The 22,734-nt window shown below is 35.4% G+C and overlaps 1 protein-coding gene across 2 annotated transcripts; it reads left to right on the top strand.

The window, feature by feature from the left end:
• Positions 1–8,556: 8,556 nt before the first annotated feature.
• On the top strand, positions 8,557–16,089 carry LOC125468273 (queuine tRNA-ribosyltransferase catalytic subunit 1-like). Of its 2 annotated transcripts, none has more exons than XM_048581378.1 (15): positions 8,557–8,910; positions 9,171–9,264; positions 9,682–9,860; positions 10,520–10,570; positions 11,553–11,609; positions 12,297–12,417; positions 12,944–13,010; positions 13,150–13,191; positions 13,861–13,966; positions 14,046–14,156; positions 15,099–15,170; positions 15,264–15,365; positions 15,475–15,521; positions 15,619–15,649; positions 15,736–16,089. In XM_048581378.1, the coding sequence occupies exons 1-15, from the start codon at positions 8,893–8,895 to the stop codon at positions 15,835–15,837; spliced, it is 1,200 nt and encodes a 399-aa protein (XP_048437335.1). In that variant the 5' UTR covers positions 8,557–8,892; the 3' UTR covers positions 15,838–16,089. The 2 variants fall into 2 exon arrangements, with proteins under 2 accessions (XP_048437335.1, XP_048437336.1); XM_048581379.1 differs by having other exon boundaries at positions 8,558–8,910; positions 15,622–15,649.
• The last annotated feature ends 6,645 nt before the right edge of the window (positions 16,090–22,734 follow it).

Genomic DNA, 22,734 nt, shown 5'->3' with positions numbered 1-22,734 from the left:
TTTTATTCACAGGAAACTTGCAGTTCACGACTTCCTTCCTTGTTCCCCTACAATCACAGGAAACTTGGACTTCTATGCCTGTCTGCGTGTGTATATGCAAACCTGGGATCTCTAAATTTTCGCACTTCCGCATCCTTCCCTTAATTACTTAGATATTGTGTTTGACAATGCTATTATTGTCTACCTTATAGCCAAAGCCCAACGTGGTGAAAGAGATCAGGGAATCTCTCTTGAGGCATCTTACAACTGTTCTTGGTAATGATGGCATAGCTGCTAGTTTCACGCTGTTGCATCTCATGTCCACGGTAAATGGTCCTTCTCATATCAAAATTTTCGGTGTTGGATCCACATGATGATACTATTTTTGTTCATCATGTCGTTTGATTTCATGTCTTATTTCAATCTCTTAAATGACATCTCTCCTCATCTCCTTTACTTATGAGGTATATGATTTAATCTCTTTTTGACTGGTGTATTCTAGAGTTGAAACTGTAGCTGTGGGGAAGCTTTCACTAAACTTACTTGTTTAAGAAAAGAAAGTGCACCCGTGTATGGTATTCGGATTGGCCTTGCTCTCAAGAATCTTTTACCTTTCACACGATTTATATCCCTAACAGTGGATTATGCAGTTTTGCTGCTGTTTTTTGCTGCATTTTTTTTTCATTTTTGCCGCTGTTTTTGTTGCAGTTTTGCTGCATTGTTGTTGCTGTTTTTGCTTCATGTTCATTGATTAATATATAAGAAAAATAAGACCGTCTTATGCGTAAATAAATGTATATTTTAAATTGTACATTTTTTTCTTAAAAACCGAACCAAAACCGTTTGAAACCGCACCGAATCGAACAAAACGGTTTGGTTTTATTTTGGTTTTGACTTAAAAACCAAACTGCAAAAAAATTTGGTCTCGATTGAGGTTTCACTCGAAACCGCATCGAACCGTACCACGTCCACTCCTACTCAACAGTGGGCTGTGTGTTGGGTGTGGCCGAGCGCATAGGAAGCCCAAATCCTCAAGGGCGTGAGATCCGAGCCTAGCTTCGTTGCGTTAGGGTTTCGTTGAGAAACCGTGAACAACCGATACTGCGGTGGTGCTCAGAGACATGTGGCGTCACAAAAGACAGCTGTGAGCATGAATCACGAGGTAGAAGGCCAAAAACCAAATGGATTTGACGGCAATCGCATAGAAACTTCAACAGGGTGTCTCGACTACAACTCAAGGATTTTCGAAGCTTGAACTCGTGTAAGGTTCGTCTGGAATCTTGTGGTTCCATAACTAAAACGTTTTCCTCGAAGGTTAAGAACAACTGCAGGTCGTCAGAGGGAATGGTAGAGATCGGTGGCACGGCTTGGTTCACGACTTCGGACCGTGACCTAAGGCAATTTCCAACCGAAGGTTAGTCAGAGGACTCGTTTTAACCCTCTGGTCATTTAAAAATTAATATTTTAATGAATAGGGCAAAGTTATATTTCTTACCATCTCCAACCGAAGGTCAAAGGGTTATAAGGCTCGTTTTAGCCATGTCACAAAAAATCATCTCCAACCGAGGGTCATAAGACCAAACATAATTTATTATTTAAATTTAAAAATTACAACAACTTAAATTAAATGAAATATAATTAAACATTTAAAATAAATTATGAAAACACTTTTTTGTCGTAGTAATTGACGCCGCTTTCATGTCTACTTGCGGCAGTTAACAGTTGTATGTTAAATTAATTTTTAAATTTAAGTGTCCAATTACTAGTACAACTTAGTTTGAGATAGTTAAATCTCTAATAGGAACTTATATTTGGGGCACCCATTATATTTGTCCCACACAGGGACAGAATTGAGCAAGCAAAAGATTGCATGTGTGGCACCCATTATATTTGTCCCACATTGGCTGTGGGAGAGGTTTGAGCAATCAAACATGCTTATAAAAGCAACATCCCCACATAAAACAATCACCTTTTTGGTTGGCCCAAAAAAAAAAATTTCAAAAATAACGGCTAGCTGACGTCAGTTAGCCGTTGTGATTCAAATTTTTTAGCCCGGCCTGGGGTCGGCTGGCTAGCTCATTTGGGCCGGCCCTTTAGCCCTTTGGCTTGGCCCTCGGTTGGAGACGTCAGCTAGCCGTTGTGATTCAAATTTTTTAGCCCGGCCTGGGGTCGGCTGGCTAGCTCATTTGGGCCGGCCCTTTAGCCCTTTGGCTTGGCCCTCGGTTGGAGACGGTTTTAGGGCTATTTTCAGCCCTCTGGCCCTTTAGACCATTCGGTTGGAAATGGCCTCAGCAGCGCGGCGCAAGATTAGGGTTTTTTCCTTCCTTTTTCTTTTCTTATTCACACAGATACAATTCACCATAGTTATAACAACAATGATATAATATAATTTTGATCAATAATTTGAGTATAATTCCAAAATAAAAAATTTATGGTACAAGCTCAATAAGGAATATTGCTTGCAATTAGGCTGAAAAAATATCGACAATTTAGAATGTGTTTTAGAAAAACATAGGTTGCAATGATGAATCTTGTGAATGAGTTTGTAGCAGAATATCCTTAAATTCCTTAGCGTAGTGTCAAGAGTGTGTTGTGCTGATAACATGTTGTAGCTTATTTTACTGAAGGGAGAAAGAATGCAGCAGAGAGATGGAGAACGACTTGAAGAAATCTATGTGTCATATTCCTCATGTTTTGTGCCTTTATTTATAGTAAACTGGATAAGATTCTTTGCCTTGCAAGTAATACAATCACAAATGAATAGAATCTTCTAATATCCTAAATACAATCTACTAATATTTATACAATCACACATGTGCTGTAAATGTATCACCACGTTTTTCTTATGCACATCAAAAATGTGAAACATCAATTAAACAAACCCATCAACTTACGACACTTAGTGGCTTTCTTAAATGAGGCTTTTAAACCAATTGGGTTTACGATATCGACTGCATATAGGAATTTCGTTAAAACACATTATTAAAGGAAGCCCTTAAACTTAACTAATAAATCCAAACTAAACGGTCCATTGAACACATATTTAGACTAATGAATGCATATGCATGACAAACTTACTTGAGTAAATATCTTTGAAAGGCTTGACGTTCTTGTGATGAAGAGCATGAGAGACAAATTTAGAATTAGATAATTACAATCGAAAACATGCGTTGGTCTCTACGGACTTAAGTGTTTTGTTAGAAATTGCCAAAAAAAATAAAAATAAAAATAAAACAAATAGTTAAGTAATAACTAAAAAAATACTAAAACTAAATAGTAAAGGGGCAATAACAAACCTCTTGATATAACAAGAAATTTTTTATTACTCTTTTACTTTCAAGAACTCATATATATTAAGACCAAAGTCTCATCCATTTATGATTCAAGAACAAAATTGTCATTTCCGTCAACTCTCTCCATTTTCCACCCTTGTCCCAATTATTCTTGTTCCAATGACAAAACTCCTAACGGATATAGTATACATCCCGTTACAAAACTCGGTATGATATTAAACCGTTTACGGTCTCAACAACCAATCGACTCATGCGTACAAGTAGCAGCAAGTAAGATCTCGCTTTCAGCCCTATATCAATGAACAAGCACCCAAATTTGACATCTATAAAATCTATTTTCCTGTGTTACGAAAAGTAGTGCGATTTCCTCATGAAAGTTTGGTGGCAAAGCGATTTCAAATGAAATATGTGTGCATATGCCAACAAGTATGGATGCACAGAAGGAGTGCTAGTGTTCGCGTGAAATCAAAGTCTACGAAGAAGCAAGGGAAAGAACTTGCCTAAGCCCAATGTTGAATCGAATTTGTTGAATAAGTAGTGTTAATCGTATAAATTCTAATATTCATAAATTACCATGATCATACATTACGTAATAATACTTGTTTTCGAAAAATGTAAGAAATTAAAGTATCTTGGCTCTATCGCATGAGTCAATCCAGAAGTAGATTGATTAGAAACATTATGATAAATTATTGATTCATTTGGTGTCTAAATATATGATTCATTTTCAAGTTTACTAGATCTAAACTTTCTGACATTCAAAAATTTATAGATTCATATGTCACATTCAGTAAAGATTTATGATACGTGTATAGGGTGTACTCAATGCGTGCGCACCTGCCCAACAGATGTATTAGAAATGATACCTTAGAATGGGTGTAAAGCTAAGCAAATTGCTTATGCTCCAAGAACAGAGGACTGTGTTGGTTATAAGAAATGTGAATCCACATGTCCGACGGAAATAAATCCCCCCACCTCCTCCCCCTCCATTTTTTTTCCATTCTCATTATCCTGGTTTGCCGCTACTTTATGACTCTTACTAGTTAAGCTTTCCTTTATTTAAGTATGTCGCAGTTGTCCAGGAGGCATGGGAACATGTCAGTATCTACTGTTCCAGTGACTTGCTTGCTTTCAGTACTTTGTTGTAAATTACTAAAATGACATATCAAAGATGGTGTTTTTAAATGGTGATGTAGTTACTAGCCAACTTACTTTCATAATGTATGCTACGGTAAAAGTAGAACAGGCTTTCCGAGTTTTTGATAATTATTTTAAGCTTCGACTGATGAATTCATGCTGTTGACTGTCTGGTTGTTTTGTTGGCTAGTTTATTAATGTTGTTTTCGCGGACATCTTTTTTCTGCATCATTAATTATATATATGCAGTGACATCATACAATTTATTATTGTTACAGTTTTCAGGTATCATTATTGCATTTAGCTGACATCACCGAAGAAGGTGTAACAATTCAGGTAATCTCTTATTTTGGCAGTGCTTATTGTAGTTTGGGTGTGGGTAAATAATGATTGGGTTGTTCGCTCATGTTGAGCTATCGTCACTGGATCAAGCCCTGTTTTCAGGTAATCGCCAACAAGGCGTCTCTAATATCTTCTATAAATGGCAGGAGAAAGATTAAAGCACCAAATTTAATTAATTTTAAAGGAAAAGTAGCAGTTTGTTGGGATGAAGAAAACCATTTTTGTGCAGTGAAAGAGATGGTCTCCAATTATTTCTTCTTTTGATTGCATTGCTAATATCAAGTACTGTATGTGAGTCATACTGGCGGAATGCAACGGTGGACATGGAGAAAGAAGGGTGATGCTGATTCCTCCTTTCTTTTGGTGTACTTGGGGGGAACTGAGGTCATCTCCAACCGAAGGGTACAATGACATTGCTAATAGCCCGAAAACCGTCTCCAACCGAGAGCTAGGCCAGAGGGCTGTGGAATCTGAGAGGGCCCCATGGAATCGGAGAGGGTTGGAGGGATGGTTGCACGCAGCCAGCCAGCCAGCCCGGGGCTGGCCAGAATTTAAATCAATCATGTTGATTTTAACCGACATGATTGATTTGAAGTATTTATTTTTTATAGTTTTATTATTATTTTTTATTTACGAAATTTTTCCTATAACTTCTATTTTTCATTTTTTTTAAATTCTATTTTTTTCCCTATAACTTTTATTTTACAAAATTTGTAGTTTTTAACAACATTTAACAAATTATTAAAAACATTTCTAGTTTTTCATATTTGTTAAAAAACATTTAACAACATTTAAATTGTAGTTCCTAAATAATAAATTATGTTTGGCCCTATGGTCCTCGGTTGGAGACGGTTTTTTGTGATAGGGCTAAAAAGAGCCCTCTGACCCTTTGGCCCTCGGTTGGAGACAGAAGCAAATATGGCTTGTACTGTTCATTAAAATATTAATATCTTGAAAAATCTTGGAGGACCAGAGGGCTAAAACGAGCCCTCTAGCCAGCCATCGGTTGAAGATGGCCTGGACAAAGTAGTTGAGGCATGGAGATACCTTTATGCTTAACCTATTATGCTCAAAATTATTAATAATTTGATTATCGTTTAATCCAATTGCCCCATTCTTAGGGGCCGATATGTCATAAAAAAAACTTTGTAAACAATTGCGTCTGCAAATTGTTTTCAATTGTTAGGAAAAGAGTGAGTGATCTAAATAATTTTTTTGGTCCATAATGCTTTTTTTTTAATGGGAAATACGGGGTTGGGGTTGATGGAGAGGATAATCAATGGATAAGATTTAGTTTTAATATCCATTTGTTTTGCCAGTGAACACACTTTATCTTCATCTTTCGTAATCTACAATAATTGTTTCATAATTTGGAAAACTAACCTCAAAAAATATTTTTCTTATATCTCATCTCATTTTGGCAAGCATAGATGGGTGTTGTCATTTATTTTATATAAAAGTCTATACCTTGTTTATTGTTAATGCTATATTACTTTTTCATTTTGTACTTAAATGTTTCATGCTGAATATTAGGTGTATCAAGAATATTGTTATTTTGGGTTTGTCGTTCGTCCATAAGGACGATAACTGATTATTGTCGTACTTCAGTCACCAATTGATGGAAAGCCAATGCTTTTGACACCTGACGAGTCAATTCAAATCCAAGTAGGTACTTCTATTTCATTTCATTTTTGGGTATCTGTGGGTAATTATTGGGTTAACTACCAAGGTCTTTCCACAGTTGGTCATATTTCTCTTTAGCGAGAAATCGAAGAAGCTATCCAAGGGTTTTGCTGAGCATACTCATATGGTATTTAAACTAAGTAATTCTATGACACCCATGTCATCTTGGGTTTCTCCAGTTCACCTAGGATTATAGTTCCTGAATCCCATTTTGAGGATTCACAGAAATGCCTCGTATATTGCCGCAATCTGTTCTACGTACAACAATGTGTTGAACTACTTCAACAAGTCTACGTATAAGATATCCAGCATCCGATGTCCGTACAGTAGTATCCACAACCCTTTTTCGAGCTCTGTAACAAGAAATGATATATCTTGTTAAAGACAGTCCTTCACGTAAATTACTTTGAATAGGTAAATCAATCATTTGTCCTTGTGGATCCGACATTAATCCTCTCATACCTACTAATTGGTGTACTTGGGATGCATTTCCTCTAGCTCCCGAAAAGGACATCATATAAACTGCATTAAAGGGGTCGATCATCCTAAAATTAGGATTCATTTCTTGTTGCAAAAATTCACTTGTAGCATACCATATCTCAATAGATTGACGTAATTTTTCTACCGTGTGTACATTTCCATAATGATGGTGTTTTTCCAAAATATAACTTTGTTGTTCATCCTCTTGGGAGAACTAAAGGAAAAAAAAAAAAGTTTGGATTAGACCCAAACCGTACATACGAAAACTTTAAGATTAGTTTGGTTTAGTCCAAATAAGTTAACAATGAATCAGACTAAATCAAACCAAACTATTCTTTATATTCAAGTAGAAAGTTAGTGGGTTAAATACATAGTTGTTAGGAGGAGGAGAACTTGTGGGTATCGAATTTGCACCATAGTGCATATACATAATTATTTTCTGTTACTGCAGTAAAGCGTCATCTACTTTCTCGTGTAAGGTCACTTGGACTGACTCCAAGTCCAAGGATTTAGGCCATCTCTAACCGAAAGGACTAAATATAGCCCTGTCCAGAATTATAGCCCCGCAAAATATTATTTTTAAATAAACAGTGTTAGGCCATACTCGTTACCATCTCCAACCGAAGAGGTTAAATATAGTCCCCTCAATAATTTAGTTTTTTTTTTTTTTTAAGTCAAATACGATATTCATTGAATATGGAAGAAAACGAACAAACAGAGAATATGGTGCATAAACCGGCCTCGATAAAAACCTTGTTAGGGATTTCAACTCGGTCGAAGGGAAAAAGAATGTTCCGCACCAAATAACTTAACAACTAATAGTATCCTCCAATACAAGACGAAAAATTACATCAGCAGGTTCCTCGAACCAAGAGACCGGGTGAGCTAAATTAGGCTTAATCTATCTAGGCGATGAGCCAATTTATTGGCATCCTTTCGGACGGAAGTATTCTTCCATTGTCCAACATTTTGTAGAATCCTCCGTGTATCCTCTAGTAGGTGCCCAAAAGGACCATTATTAGCCGTGACCCATTAGTTGGATTGCTGAAACAACCATAAGGGCATCCCCTCCACCCCCACATTTGCAGTGGGAGGTGTGCTATCCACATACCATTTTTTACTTCTTACACATTTCTTGTTAATTTCTGTCAGTTGATCTTCTTCAATTCATCCGATCTGACGGCCAAAAACCAAAAAAGTGTGGGAGAAGTAAAAAGGAGTGTATGCATATCACACCCCTTGCAAGGGGCCATTGTTGCATAAACAAAGCTACTTCACAAGCAGCAGTCACCTCGGCTAGTAACGATGTTGTGATGCCATCGAACTTAAATGCAGCAGCTGCCAAGAATTGCCCTTCCACATTCCTAACCTTTGAATTTGAATTAATCATTGCAATTGAGAAGACCGGCCCCAAAAAAAGGCTAAATAATAACCTAGTGGGCTTCATAGGATTATAGTCTAGCTTTCGATTGGAGATGAATTTTTAAACAAATTAAATTATTTTTTAGCTTTTAGACCTTTTAACTCTCTCCATAGCTTTAGATCCCAACATTTGTCCCAATGTGAACCCAAAAGAAAATCCAAAATTCAAATACCCGAAATAGAAATAGAAAAGTAAAAAGAAGGATCGAAAACACAAAAAGTACAAGTAGAATACGCGTGACAACGGTCAACCTTGAGCGCAAGACCCGGCCTTCAATCCAATATAAACTCAGAATCCCCGCCGCCCGGGCTTTCCAAGACTGAAAACCAAACAGATAACAGAACACCACAACCACCGCCGGCTGCGGCACTCAAAAATCCGCCGCTCGCCGCCCTTCTTCTCCGCTTCCTATTCCAACTCTCTTCTTCTTCTTCTCGTTATTATTCGCTTTCTCTGGGGCTCTCTCTACAGCCATTACATTGCAAGTTAAGGTTTTGGGTTTGGGTTTACAATACAGTTACAAAGCTGCTTCCTTCATTGATAAATCCTTCACCAATGGCGCTTCGTTTCGAGGTAGGTTTCGAATTCTAGGGCCATGGTTTCTTTTACGTTGTGATTTTTAATGGTTTTATATTTAAAGTTTTGAACTTTCTCATCCCAATGGGCACTTTTTTATTTTGTATTTTATATTTGCATAGGAATGAATGAATGAAAGATTGATAAGCTCACTGTCTCCATTCATTCGAAATCAATACAATGTTTGTTGGTTTGTTGGGTTGTTTCTGTTTACTGATGTGGGAAATTTGTTCGGTTTTATCTGTTTTGTGATTCAGGTTTTGGGGAGGTTTAACCGTGCTCGTGCAGCTAGATTGACCCTGCCTCACTTTGTGTGCCAGACACCACTTTTCATGCCCGTTGGAACGCAAGGTATTGCTTTAAATTTCATACATTTTGGTACTGAATAGAAGCTATTCCTCATGAGTAAATTAATCTTTTATCTGAGCTAATTAGCTTTCAATCCAATTGGTATTTGATATGTTAACGACTTAGGTATCGAGGATTCGTTGTCTCAAGAACATATTTTTGTGGGCTAGCTTTAGGTGCTGACATTAATAAAACATTATCAGTATGTGCGTTGTGTAAAATCTTCACGCGTGCATGCATGCACGGACACACACACACACACACACACTTTTCGCTCCTATTGTCCAATATTCAATGCCTTGATAATTTTTCTTTGTTCACCTTAGATGTTGATGTGCATATATGAACAACATTCATGGATGCCCTTGGCTTTGTTGTATTGAGTAATTAATGATATGGATAAGGTTTTCTTGGTTTCAGGAACTATAAAAGGGTTGACAACCGAACAGCTTGAAGATATTGGTGCTCAAATAATACTTGGCAATACGTATCATTTGGCACTTCGTCCGACCTCTGAGCTTCTTGATGAGTTGGGAGGTCTCCACAAATTTATGAACTGGCCAAGAGCATTGCTTACTGATTCTGGTGGCTTTCAGATGGTTAGTTTCCCTCAGTATTTCACTATATGTTACATATTGATTTTGATTTAATTGTTTTTTCGTTTTAAATTGTTTCCATGTCTAGAGTTTTGTTGACGTACTTATTGAAATACAATCCATCTGAAACTATTTATGCAACACGTTTAATGGATGCTTGTGCATTGTGATGAATTTATTGTCCTAAATAAATCCCTCTGCCTCTTCCCCCTCCATTTTTTTCCGTTCTCATTCTCCAGGTTTGCCCCTACTTTGTGATTCTTACTGGTTACATTGAACTTTATGTGACTATAGTTAAGCTTTCCCTTATTTGAGTATGTCACATTTGTCCAGGAGGCATGGGAACAAGTCAGTATCTACTGTTCCAATGACTTGTTTGCTTACTGTACTTTGTTATAAATAACTAAATGACATATCAAAGACGGTGTTTTTAAACTTACTTTCTAATGTATGCTACTGTAGAAGTAGAATGGGCATTCTTTCATAATGTGTAGCCCAGATTTTGATAATTCTTTTCAGCTTGGATTGATGAACTCATGCTATTGACGATGTGGTTGTTTTGTTGGCCAGTTTATTAATGCTGTTTTTGTGGACATTTTTTTTTGCATCAGTAAATAATTTATGCAGCGAAATCATACAATTTATTTTGTTACTGTTTTCAGGTATCATTATTGCATTTAGCTGACATCACCGAAGAAGGTGTAACATTTCAGGTAATCTCTTATTTTGGCACTGCTTATTGTAGTTTAGGTGCTGGTGGTGAATAATGATTGAGTTGTTCGCTCATGTTGAGCTATCGTCACTGGATCAAGCCCTGGCAAAGTTTTACAATCGCTAACAAGTTGTCTCCAATATCTTCTATAAATGAAAGGAGAAAGATTAAAGCACCAAATTTAATTAATGTTAAAGGAAAAGTAGGAGTTTGTTGGGATGAAGAAAGCCATTTTTGTGCAGCGAAAGAGCTATTGTCTCCAATTATTTCTTCTTTTGATTGCATTGCTAATATCAAGTACTGTATGTGAGTCATACTGGTGGAATGCAATGGTGGACATGGGGAAAGAAGGGTGATGCTGATTCCTCTTTCTTTTAGTGTACTTGGGGAGAACTGAACAGAGCAGCTGAGGCATGGAGATACCTTTATGCTTAACCTATTATGCTCATAATTATTAATAATTTGATTATCGTTTAATCCAACTGCTCCATTCTTAGGGGCTGATATGTCATAAAAAACTTTGTAAACAATTGCGTCTGCAAATTGTTTTCAATTGTTAGGAAAATAGTGAGTGATCTAAATATTTTTTTTGGTCCATAATGCTTTTTTTTAAATGGGAAATACGGGGTTGCGGTTGATGGAGAGGGTAATCAATGGATAAGATTTAGTTTTAATGTCCATTTGTTTTGCCAGTGAACACACTTTATCTTCATCTTTCGTAATCTACAATAATTGTTTCATAATTTGGAAAACTAACCTTAAAAAATATTTTTCTTATATCTCATCTCATTTTGGCAAGCATAGATGGGTGTTGTCATTTATTTTATATAAAAGTCTATACCTTATTTATTGTTAATGCTATATTACTTTTTCACTTTGTACTTAAATGTTTCATGCTGATAATTAGGTGTATCAAGAATTTTTTTTATTTTGGGTTTGTCGTTCGTCCATAAGGATGATAACTGATTATTCTCCTGCTTCAGTCACCAGTTGATGGAAAGCCAATGCTTTTGACACCTGAGGAGTCAATTCAAATCCAAGTACGTACTTCTATTTCATTTCATTTTTGGTTATCTGCATGTAATTTTTGGGTTAACTACCAAGGTCTTTACACCAATCTATGCCATTGAGTGTCCTTCATCAAGATGTCGTAATGATATAGATGTAGCACATGGAATTATAGAAAGGAAATAAGATTAGAGTATGAAATCCAAACTCTTAAAACAAGGCCCATCACATGGGCAGCCCAAAAAATAATTGAATTTATAATAGTAAAAAACAAAGGAAAACTAATGAAAAGTCCAAAAAAACTTTAGTTTTAATGAAAAAGGACAAATAAAGGTGTAGTTAATAGTACCAGGGAAAGGTAAAAATATGGTTTTTCGTTAAAAGTGAACAGTACCGGGAGTGTTTCGTTAAAACTCCCAAAAAACAAACAATAATAGTTAAACTTCTGATAGTTAATACTTCAATTCATTGAATTTGTAATTAAATTGCTTCAACCTTCTGTTAAGGTTTTGAATGTAGTGGTAAACCAAATTAATTCATTGGGTGTTAGAGCATGAGATCTTGACTTTGAATTTCTGGGCTCTTTAGCAGCGGGAGAAGCTTGATGAGTTCGTAACATAGAGTATAGCTTTCAAGATATTATGTCTAATTAAAACATTTATTTTCTAACCAAGTGTTTCCCTCTACCATCCTTTCTGTACCTTCAATGATCTGTGCAGAACAGAATTGGAGCAGATATTATTATGGCCCTCGATGATGTAGTCAAAACCACCACCACTGGTCCAAGAGTTGAGGAGGCCATGTATCGCACTATACGATGGATAGACAGATGCATTGAAGGTGAATTATATTTGATTGTCACTGGTTCGTATATATATACTTTTAAATAGTTTACACTTTACAGGAAAAGGTAACATAGATATATGTAGATGTGTGCATTTATACATGTATAATCATATATAATCATCTCAAGTTTGATAGATTGCCTAGAAGATCTTTCTTAGGCTTTAGAGCTACTGTGCTGTGCTAAGTTTATTGAACTAGGTGAAGTCTGTTCTTGAGGTCCAATTTCATGGTTAATAGCAAGTTTCTTAGATTTACAACATCATGACTAGGTGATTTCTCGTAGTATATGTATACGACAGGTTATGCTTACATTCCAACTATTTCAATAGTTATCAATTCAGCAGTTCCTTCTTTCCTTAGTTCCCCAAGTCTCCATAATAGCCATATACAATTCTTAGGTTGTGCGTAAATTTTTAGTTTTCGTCCTATTTATTGTAAGTTGTAATGCTTTATGTTCTCAATTTTTATGCTCGTCTCGGCTGGTCAGCTTTGTATTTATCTGCATTGCTTGTATAAACAGCTCACAAGAGACCAACAGAGCAGAACTTATTTGGTATTGTACAAGGTGGCTTAGATCCTGTATTAAGGTGAACTTCAACTGAATATGTAATCTTCATGCTTTATGTTGATCTTTTAGTGCATTTCTTTATTATTATTCTGTTCCTTATACTAATAATGCGTTTGTACCAACTAACAAATTGTTTCATGCCCATAACTTGTGAGCAGAGATATATGTGTTAAGGGCTTGGTGAATCGAAACTTACCCGGGTATGTTGTCTTTAGTGGCTGATTCGTTGTAGGTCACTTTATCCGGCACATTGGTAATCCGTTCTAGTTTTTGAAGTTAGCCAGTTACGATAGTTGTTGAATTTGTAATATTTCATGATAAAATAGTAACAATGCTTGTATGTAAAAATGAACTATGATGCATTACTTACAGAATGCCTCTTGCAACCGAGGTCACAAGTTCAATTCCCCTCTTCCCCAATACCGCTTTTACAAAGGAAGAAAAAAAGAAGATAATAAGTGCAGCCTTATGGTACAAAAACACCATAACACATTTAAAATCTCTGATCATTTATGTTAGTCTCATAGAAAGCTAAGGTGTATTGATTATATTTTTCCTTTAAAAGCAGAGTGGCAATACTGTCAATGGCTTATTTTTGGTTAATAATGTTCTAAAGTGTGGAAGAAAGAATTTAAAATTCTCCTTCTCTTTCTGACGGGCTAACACAATTTTTTCTGTATTGTTCCTTAATTTCAACTTTATTGGTTTGAAGTTCGAACTCTCTGCAGAATTAGCAACTTGTTTACATTTGTTCTAATATTTAATGGGATTTGAAAATCTTGCAATACTACACATGCACTTCTGTTTGACGGTTGGTGGTGTTGGTAACTTCTATTAAGCAGCTGAGTTGACCAAGTTTACTGTGACAGGTATGCTATTGGCGGTCTTTCTGGCGGTGAAAGTAAGGATTCATTTTGGCGTGTTGTTGCACAGTGCACTGCCGCATTGCCTGAGGAGAAACCGCGATATGTTATGGTGCTGGAGACTTACTAATTTCCATTTGAACTTCCTTTTAAGTATCCCAAGTCATGATATTTTCTTGCGCATCTTTCAGGGTGTTGGTTATCCTCTGGATATTGTAGTTTGTAGTGCTCTAGGTGCTGACATGTATGACTGTGTTTATCCCACACGTACTGCTCGCTTTGGTACAGCTCTTGTACCCGAGGTGATTACTTGAACATTCTGATCTACACTTTTACATTTTTATTGAATATATTTATGTATGCCATCCAACTGTAGTAATTGATTAACATCATAAACAGCTAATCTTGAACCATTACATCTATGATTAATATACTCCTTTCATCAGGATGATTAGTATTTATTTTAGTTGCTTACTAGAGGGAATGAATACATTTCTATCATTAGTTATTTATGTTAGTTGCTTACAAGAGCTCCTGTATGTGTGTATGTACGTGTAGTTGTGTACTAAAATTTTTTATATGAACGACTTATAAATATATGCACTAGAAACACACTAGCAGCTAAATTTTTTGGCAACGCCATGAGGTTCTGTTAAGCCCATTTTAAAATAGTCCTTGTAATCACTGGAAGGAGAGTATTCAGTTTGATATTCAAGTAGGTTGGTTCCTCTGTTAAGTTCCGTCACAGCTTGTAATTTTGTGTGGTTATTTGGTCAGGATTATTTGTTTGAACTTTGATTTCGAACTTCATGAATCATTGCCGTTTCTTTCTTAATTAGATGGGGATATAATTCTTATCAGATACGAATTTAGATGCTTGCATCTTGTCCTACCAGCTAAGCTCTACTTGTCCTCTTTAAGTTTGTTGTTATATGAATGTGACAAATAACACTCGCTTATTTCAAAACTTCTCAACGACCTTTGTACTTTATAGTGTTCATGCTTGAAATGAGTTGGTGTTTCTTCAAGGCTTTCTAGTTAATGTTCTATGTTTTCTAATGCACTTAGAACTGTGTCGTACAATATTCATGTGGGTATTGCCACATCCAGTGCACGTTCATTGAGCGTCGTCACTATACAGTATTTTATACAAGGGGACCTAATTCTGTTGATAAGTGGATGCATAGTTCAACAGTAGGAAAGAAGATTTCCTCTCATTTTGTATGTGATGTTTACTATTTCAGGGAGTGCTGAAACTCAAACAGAAAGCGATGTCTGAAGATACCCGCCCCGTTGATCCTACATGTGATTGTATGGTATGCATAGATGGGCTAATCTTTTGCGTGAAAGATCAATGCAGAAGTCGATCAATGATGTATAACTGATTCGTTCTATTTCTTCAAATGCAGGTGTGCAAAAATTATACTAGAGCTTACATTCATTGCCTTGTTACGAAAGATGCTATGGGATCTCAGCTTCTGTCATATCACAATTTATATTACATGATGAAGGTTAGAACACAAAAGTTATTATATTTTACTTGCCATATAATTTTTTTCCTCTGCATTTCTTAACTAAAACCCTTCCTCTCTCTTTCTCTCTCTTCCCTTTTAAATGCAGCTAAGTAGAAATCTGCACTCTTCAATAATCGAGGGAAGGTTTCCAGAGTATGTTTGCCTCTGATTTACCCTTCCCAACCGTAGTTCTCCTTGTTCCGGACCTCTAGTTGTACCAGTTTAACCCTTTTTCTTAAAACTTTTTTTGCAGGTTTGTACGTGAATTTCTGCAACAAATGGTACTTTCTTTAGACACCTTCATCTTTTTATATCTGCATGTCCAAAGTTCTTCTGTTGAAATGTTTCACATCTTATTGTCTTGTAGTTTCCGAAAGGTGATGTCCCCGAGTGGGTCTGTGATGCCATGGAGGTTGCTGGAATCGACATTTCTTCCTGCTGCACTCCATTTTCATCATCCCAAGATTAGAAGTAGGAATGTACACCTAACGCAGGTTAGGCTTATACAAATTTTGACACAATTTTGAGGTTGACATTGAAGAAAGGTAAACTAGGTAAGGGCAGCGTAAATTTGTTTGCCCTTCATTTGTTTCACTAGAAATTACAAGATTTAGAGTGTAATTTAGAGTGGGAAATTTGTTTCGGAATAGGATCCGACAAAGATTTAACTGCGTGTAATTTAAAATATTATGAAATCAAATGCAGTTAGCAAATTACTATAGTTTGTATTGTGAAGTTTGATTTTTGTTGTTCATTAGTCCTTGCGTGACCCAATTACATACCGACACACGTTGGGATGGGCAACAGTTATGGTGGGAGGATAACGGCTGTTATTTACACATAACCGTTTATGTTCATACCCGCATAACTGTTTACCCGTTGGGTAATTGCATAAACGGTTATATCCATATCCATAACCGTTTATAAATGGTTAACTATACCCATAACCGCGTACCCATTTAACCATAACCGTTTACCTATTTAATCAAAACCATTTACCTGTTTTTGAACCCGTTTATCATTTTTTTACCCATTTACCCCTTTTTTCACCCGTCTACATGTATTTTTTTTTTTAACAACTTGAAAATTACTATAAAAAAAAAATTTGTCATAATTTTCGTTTTCTGACAATTAAACACCATTATAGGTACATTTTAGCATGCATTTCCCTATTTTAATCATTTAAGTCCTCATACAATTCTAATAATTGAAATAATTGTTTATGAACGATATTTTTCTGTTACACCCAAGCAAATCTTTAATTATAATCCATATAATTACAAAGTAAAGCTTCTAAAAATAAACATTTTTCTACACTAATACCAGTACTTTCTGTTAACTGCAAGATAGGTCATAAGCTTCAAGGTAGCTCTCAAATTTTACATATATTAAATTAAATAGGTAAATGGATACCAGTTATAACCGTGGGTAATACCCATAACTGCACATTTAAATTTCACGGATAAACGGTTACACCCATAACCGTTTGGTCGTCTAAACGGTTATCCATAACCGTAACCATGAACTTTAAATGGGCGGGTAACCGCGGTTACCCAAACCCATGGGTATTTTGCCCATCCCTAGACACACGTGGTTAGGTTTCTCTCTTTTGTTAAGAGTTTCAATTCACATGTTATGTGACTACCTTGTCGAACATATATCTAGTGGCAAGAAAGCTTACAACAGAGATGTCATTGTGGTGATATCTAGAGTCAATCAAGCGCTGCCAGGATGCTATTCTAACGTATCAAAGCATGGCAGTGCATGATCGACTTGATATATTGTTGTAGATGCATTCCTATTTTATCATAAGGTTGGAAATTCATATCACTTCTAGATTGAGTGTTGATAGACTCAACAGGGGAAAGGAAAATCGGACAGACATACAAATTGTGTTATGGCATTGCGAATTCCACAATAATATAAGCACTCTTTTCAATCGTATTCCCTGTAATCTTTATCCAAGCCATCTTTTCACAATTCACACCAAGTTTATATTGTTCTCTTTTCATTTCAACAAATTCGGCTACCCTTTGCTGAAACAAACATATGAGAGCGAAATAATGAAAGTGGGTTCATGTTCCTTTCTCACTATTCATTTACTTTTGATGCAAATGACACGTAACTCAATTGGTTAAGATTGTTCACATTTGCACCCAAGATCTCCAATTCAATTCTCGCTTTCCCCAATATCGGAACCTAGGGTTCATATTCCTTTCTCACTAACCCTAGCCTTTCTTTGTTGCTTTTTCTTTTCATAAAGAACCCTCCCTAGAGAATGAAACTAATGGTAAGGGTTTGAAAACTCACGCAACTTAGATATGTTGAAGTGAGGCTTTGGGACCAAGTGCCCTTAATCTCAGTGGCACAAATGGAGTGTCCCACAAGGAACCTATTTCTTGTTGGCATGTTATGGCAAAATTCCAAGCTTGCACGGCAACCGGATCAGACTCCTTAAAAAGGAAACCTACCTATTCTCTACCTAAACCCGTTGAAACTGAGATAATGCATGTGCCTTCCTCGTCTATGGTCCTGAAATACGTTTCTGGAATGCATCACTGCTTCTGAGATTCAAGGCACCAAATCAATGCGACCCCTACATGCTTAAGCCTCAAAGCAATTCCAGTTCTAATTGATGGAGTTGAGATTCAAACCTTGCTGTCTATATAACATCACCCGATCAATATGCTGTCTATATTGTTGTTCGTGTCTATATTTCTGTTTTGCCTAAACACTTTTAGAATTACTGGAGCGTTCCTGCAACCAAGAAAATAATAAACATATTAGATCTTGTCACACTAATGGATGATGAAAATTTAAGAGCTCAAGGTTAGAGGAATTGTTACCTTTCATGGCTGAAGGTCGTGTCCTTATGCACTAGTAGTTTTGAGTTTGAAGATCATTCATTAAGGTACGTGTGGTGTACTATAATTGGAGGATTTGAGACTCGTTATCCCTCACATCATCATTATTCGTTTGACTAGGAAAAATGTAGTAAGTGACCAATGACGGAGCTAGGAATTTTTTACCGGATGGGCTAGCTTAAAAATTTTAATTTTTATAAATAAAGAAACTTGATAACCGTATTTTTTGTTGTATCAACTAGCTTAAAAAAATTCACAAGGTGAGCCAAAAAAATTTGTAATTAAATAAATACGTGTTAAAATTCAAACAAATCCAAACTTGTACATATACAAGAAACAATGAAAAAAAAAGGATGTAAGAAAAAGAGATGGTATGTAAACTGTATTATATAATTTTATATAGTTAAATCTAAAGAATTCGGATTAATGACTAAATATATAGTGAGTTACATTTGAAAATCAATCAAAATTAAATGTAAAATTTTATTTTTCACCGGAAGCTACCTGGGCTACAGGGCAACCCTTAACCTGGCTCCGCCAGTGTAAGTGACGTCATTAAGAATCTCGAGTTGGGAAGGCTCTTAACCACATTGGAGATCATAACGCCTGATTGAGCCATAATTATAGGGATTGTTATCCTATGACTGAATTGTATGTACCAAAAAGTTTAAGAATATTCAAAATTAAATGAATTTATACATAAGCATATAACAAATAATAAGAAATAACAATAAATTGTATGTACAGAAAGGTTTTGAGAGTATTAAAAAACTTATAATGAATTTCCAAGTTACGTTCTGAAATTTTCAGGATCATTCTGATTTCAAATTTTTCGAATATGCTCAAAGTTCCGAATTTGAAATTGTGATATGATCTGATCATGTATGTACAAAAAGCTACCTGGGCTACAGGGCAGCCCTTAACCTGGCTCCGCCAGTGTAAGTGACGTCATTAAGAATCTCGAGTTGGGAAAGCTCTTAACCACATTGGAGATCATAGCGCCTGACTGAGCCATAATTATAGGGATTGTTATCCTATGACTGAATTGTATGTACCAAAAAGTTTAAGAATATTCAAAATTAAATGAATTTATACATAAGCATATGCCAAATAATAAGAAATAACAATAAATTATATGTACAAAAAGGTTTTGAGAGTATTAAAAAACTTATAATGAATTTCCAAGTTACGTTCTAAAATTTTCAGGATCATTCCGATTTTCAAATTTTTTGAATATGCTCAAAGTTCCGAATTTGAAATTGTGATATGATCTGACCCAATTCTGAAACTTTGGAATGGAATTTATAAAAATTATTTTTGATCCGATCTATTCAAAAGTCACCCAGTTCATATGTTTGGCTTCTTTTAATCAACATGTGTTAACCTCATTAGGCGGTATTCTTTTGTTACAATTGTTCTATTCAAATTTTTTTTCTTTGTTTGGATTACGCAATGAAGTAGGATTATTTCTTCTCCTGTTACCATCTTTTTCCCTTCCCTCCCCTCACACTTTACTTTTTGTTTATTTCTCTATATAAAAAAATTCAAACAAGATGTTAACGTGAAATAATCGTAGTCGTTTAAACAATAGGGAAGGGAAGGGAAAAAAAGAGATATTAGGGGGGAATGCTTATCGTAGTCGTATTCTCTATAAATAAACGTTCAAGGTTGTCAAGGCTTTGCCAACTGAGGAATTTTATCGAGCATTTGATGCGCATAATAGAGACACGCACAAGAAGAGAGAAAAAAAATAGAAAGAGGAAGTTGTAAATTAATTTGTCCTAACTATTTAAAGGATCAAATGCAATACACATACAACACATGAAATTTTTTAAAGGAAAACTAATGAAAATAACTTAAAAACTTTGAGTTTTAACAATAAGGACAAAATAAAGGATAAAATGAATACTACATGATTGATTTTTTTAATATAAAAATATAATTTTTCGTTCAAATAAATAATACCGAAAACTTTTCGTTAAAATTCTTATTTTTTAAATTATTAACATCATGGACAATCAATGATCCTATAGGTATCGTTTGGTATGCAGACGGGACGGAACGGAACGGGATGGGACGGGACAGGACGGAACGGAACGGAACGGAGCGGGAGCAAAGATGCCCTCGGATGGAAACAAGGAGGAAGAAGAAGGAGACAGAGAGGTTATAATTTTGTGTTCCACCGATGCGGAACGAGTCGTTCCAGGGGGGTGAGGTGGAACGAAAATTCATTCAAAACTAGTCCCGTGGAACAGCTCGTTCCATCCGTTTTAGGCGCACCAAACGTGGGACGAAACGCCTTGTCCCACTCTATTCTGTCCCGTCCCACGTACCAAACGGTACCATAGTCTCTGCCACTGATTTTTAGTGACAACTGTTTAAAATCAGGAAATGATATAAGTTATGTTTATTTATTATTATTATTATTATTATTTTTACAGAAAGCGATATGAGTCACTTTGATAAGAAACAAATAAATGTTGTGAAAGTTCAACTTTCCTTATTAAAAAATTAGAATTAAAATAACACATGAGAAATGAATCCTCAATTAAATAAATATTCCAAAAAAGAAGATGCCTAAGATAAAAAATTTAGAGATGTGATATTCACATACTTTTTTTGCTTCTTTCACACTTTTTTTATTTTTGATCATTCGATCGGATGAATTGAAGAAGATCAATAAACAAAAATTAATAAAAATATGTAAGACGTAAAATAAGATGTATAAATAGCACATCCAAAAATCTAACTGAAAAAGCAAATCTAAGGCATGGGGTAAAAATATGGTTGAATCCAGCTTTTTAATTTGACTTATCCTCACTTACCATCTTTCCTTCAAAAAAAGAAAAATAAAAAATAAAAGTGCAATGGGGGTCCCAATCAAACCATTCGCATCACTGCGACTGACAGCAATAAAGCAAAAACAATGCAATCTAGCTGTGTCTGCAGCTCGAATCTCATTAAGGGCCCGAGGTGGCACCCGGCCCCCCACAGGTTTTTGGAAAAAAGAAAAAGGATCTTCTTCGAATTCTTTTTTACTAATGCACTAAAATGCGAATTTGTGTCAATAAAATTTGATCCAACGGTTATAAGTATGAATCTACTTTAAAAGATATTAGCATAGTAGCACACACAAAGTGAGTGAGAAATTTTTTTTTGTTTTGTTTTTGAAATAGAAGGAGAGAGAAAGAGAGTGATAGTGAATGTGGAAGTGAGAAGTTTTTATTTATTTATTTTTTATTAGAGATATATTAGGAGTACATGTAAGTAGGTTTTGAAAAAATATAGCAAAATTTGGTTGTGTGAAATTACATTTCTACCTCATATTTCTTATTCATGTTCTGTTTTAATTAGAGAGTTAAACTGGTAATTTCATAGGATTTTGGTTAACAATGAGTGTTTTATTAATTAGTAGAGATAATAACTTCAGTTGTTAGATCAAATTTCAACAGCACGGATCCCCTGATTTGGTGAATTAGGAGGGAGGGATCCAAAGAGAATTTTTTTCCTGGAAAAAATTGGTGGAACCAGGCACCCGCTTAAATCATAATCGTGTCTCTCGTAACATTGAATTAGATTCGAATAATAATCAACCTGTCACCACCATTAATTTTATTGCTCGCTCCTCATCCACAACCACTAAGAGACGGATATAACACCAAAATATTTAGTTGTAGAGTTGATTCTAACAATTCACGAAGAAGAATTCCCTCTTTCCATACATACGTATAACAAATTTAACCTCCAAACCTTATACATATATGACTTATCTATTTGTTCAGCATTTTTGCCCTTGTTAAATTGATATGGCTAAATCGCAAATCAACCTAAAACACCCATTCATCTATTTGTTGGTCCCCAAGGCTTACCATCCATGTGATTCTGATGTTAGATCTAAATCTAAGGTGTCGACAAAAGCCTAACGTCAGCGATGCCTTTTAATTTTTATTGCACCAGGCGCATGCATTACATGCATCCAAGTGGGAGAGTGGGGCGACAAATTTTGTCGCCTGGGGCCCACCACAACGACTACTTCCAATGTACTCAACACTTCGCCAAATCAAAGACGTCCATTTCAAATTCTCACTTTAATTCACGATTCTAATTATTTTTCATAGTAATAATTTTTTTAAATCCAGAAATTCATAAAAATTACAAAAAAAAAAAAAAGAAAAAAAAAAGAAAAATCAGAAAAATTAAAATTAAAAATTAAAAAATTTACATTGGTTACATGTAATTATTAGGTTATCTTATTAGGTTTTTTAAGATGTACCATAATTCATTTATAAAAATTTAAACAAGATTTTTGAAAGACATGAACACATTGTACAATCACAGTCACCTATTCTAAATCAATCTCATTCGTTCAATAATTACTAAAACATTGAATTATACATTATTAATAAAATAAATCTTTGTGAATAGTAACAGCCATAGCAGTTTACTATTTAAGTGAACAGTAATTGCCATAAGTCTAGCCATAGATCTAAATCCGTCAAAAT

The sequence above is a fragment of a genome, unplaced genomic scaffold (genome assembly GCF_019419815.1).
Source record: "Pyrus x bretschneideri cultivar Hongxiangsu unplaced genomic scaffold, Pyrus_bretschneideri_v1 Contig17, whole genome shotgun sequence".
NCBI classification, from domain to species: Eukaryota; Viridiplantae; Streptophyta; class Magnoliopsida; order Rosales; family Rosaceae; genus Pyrus; species Pyrus x bretschneideri.
This window is presented reverse-complemented; position numbering and strand designations above follow the sequence as displayed.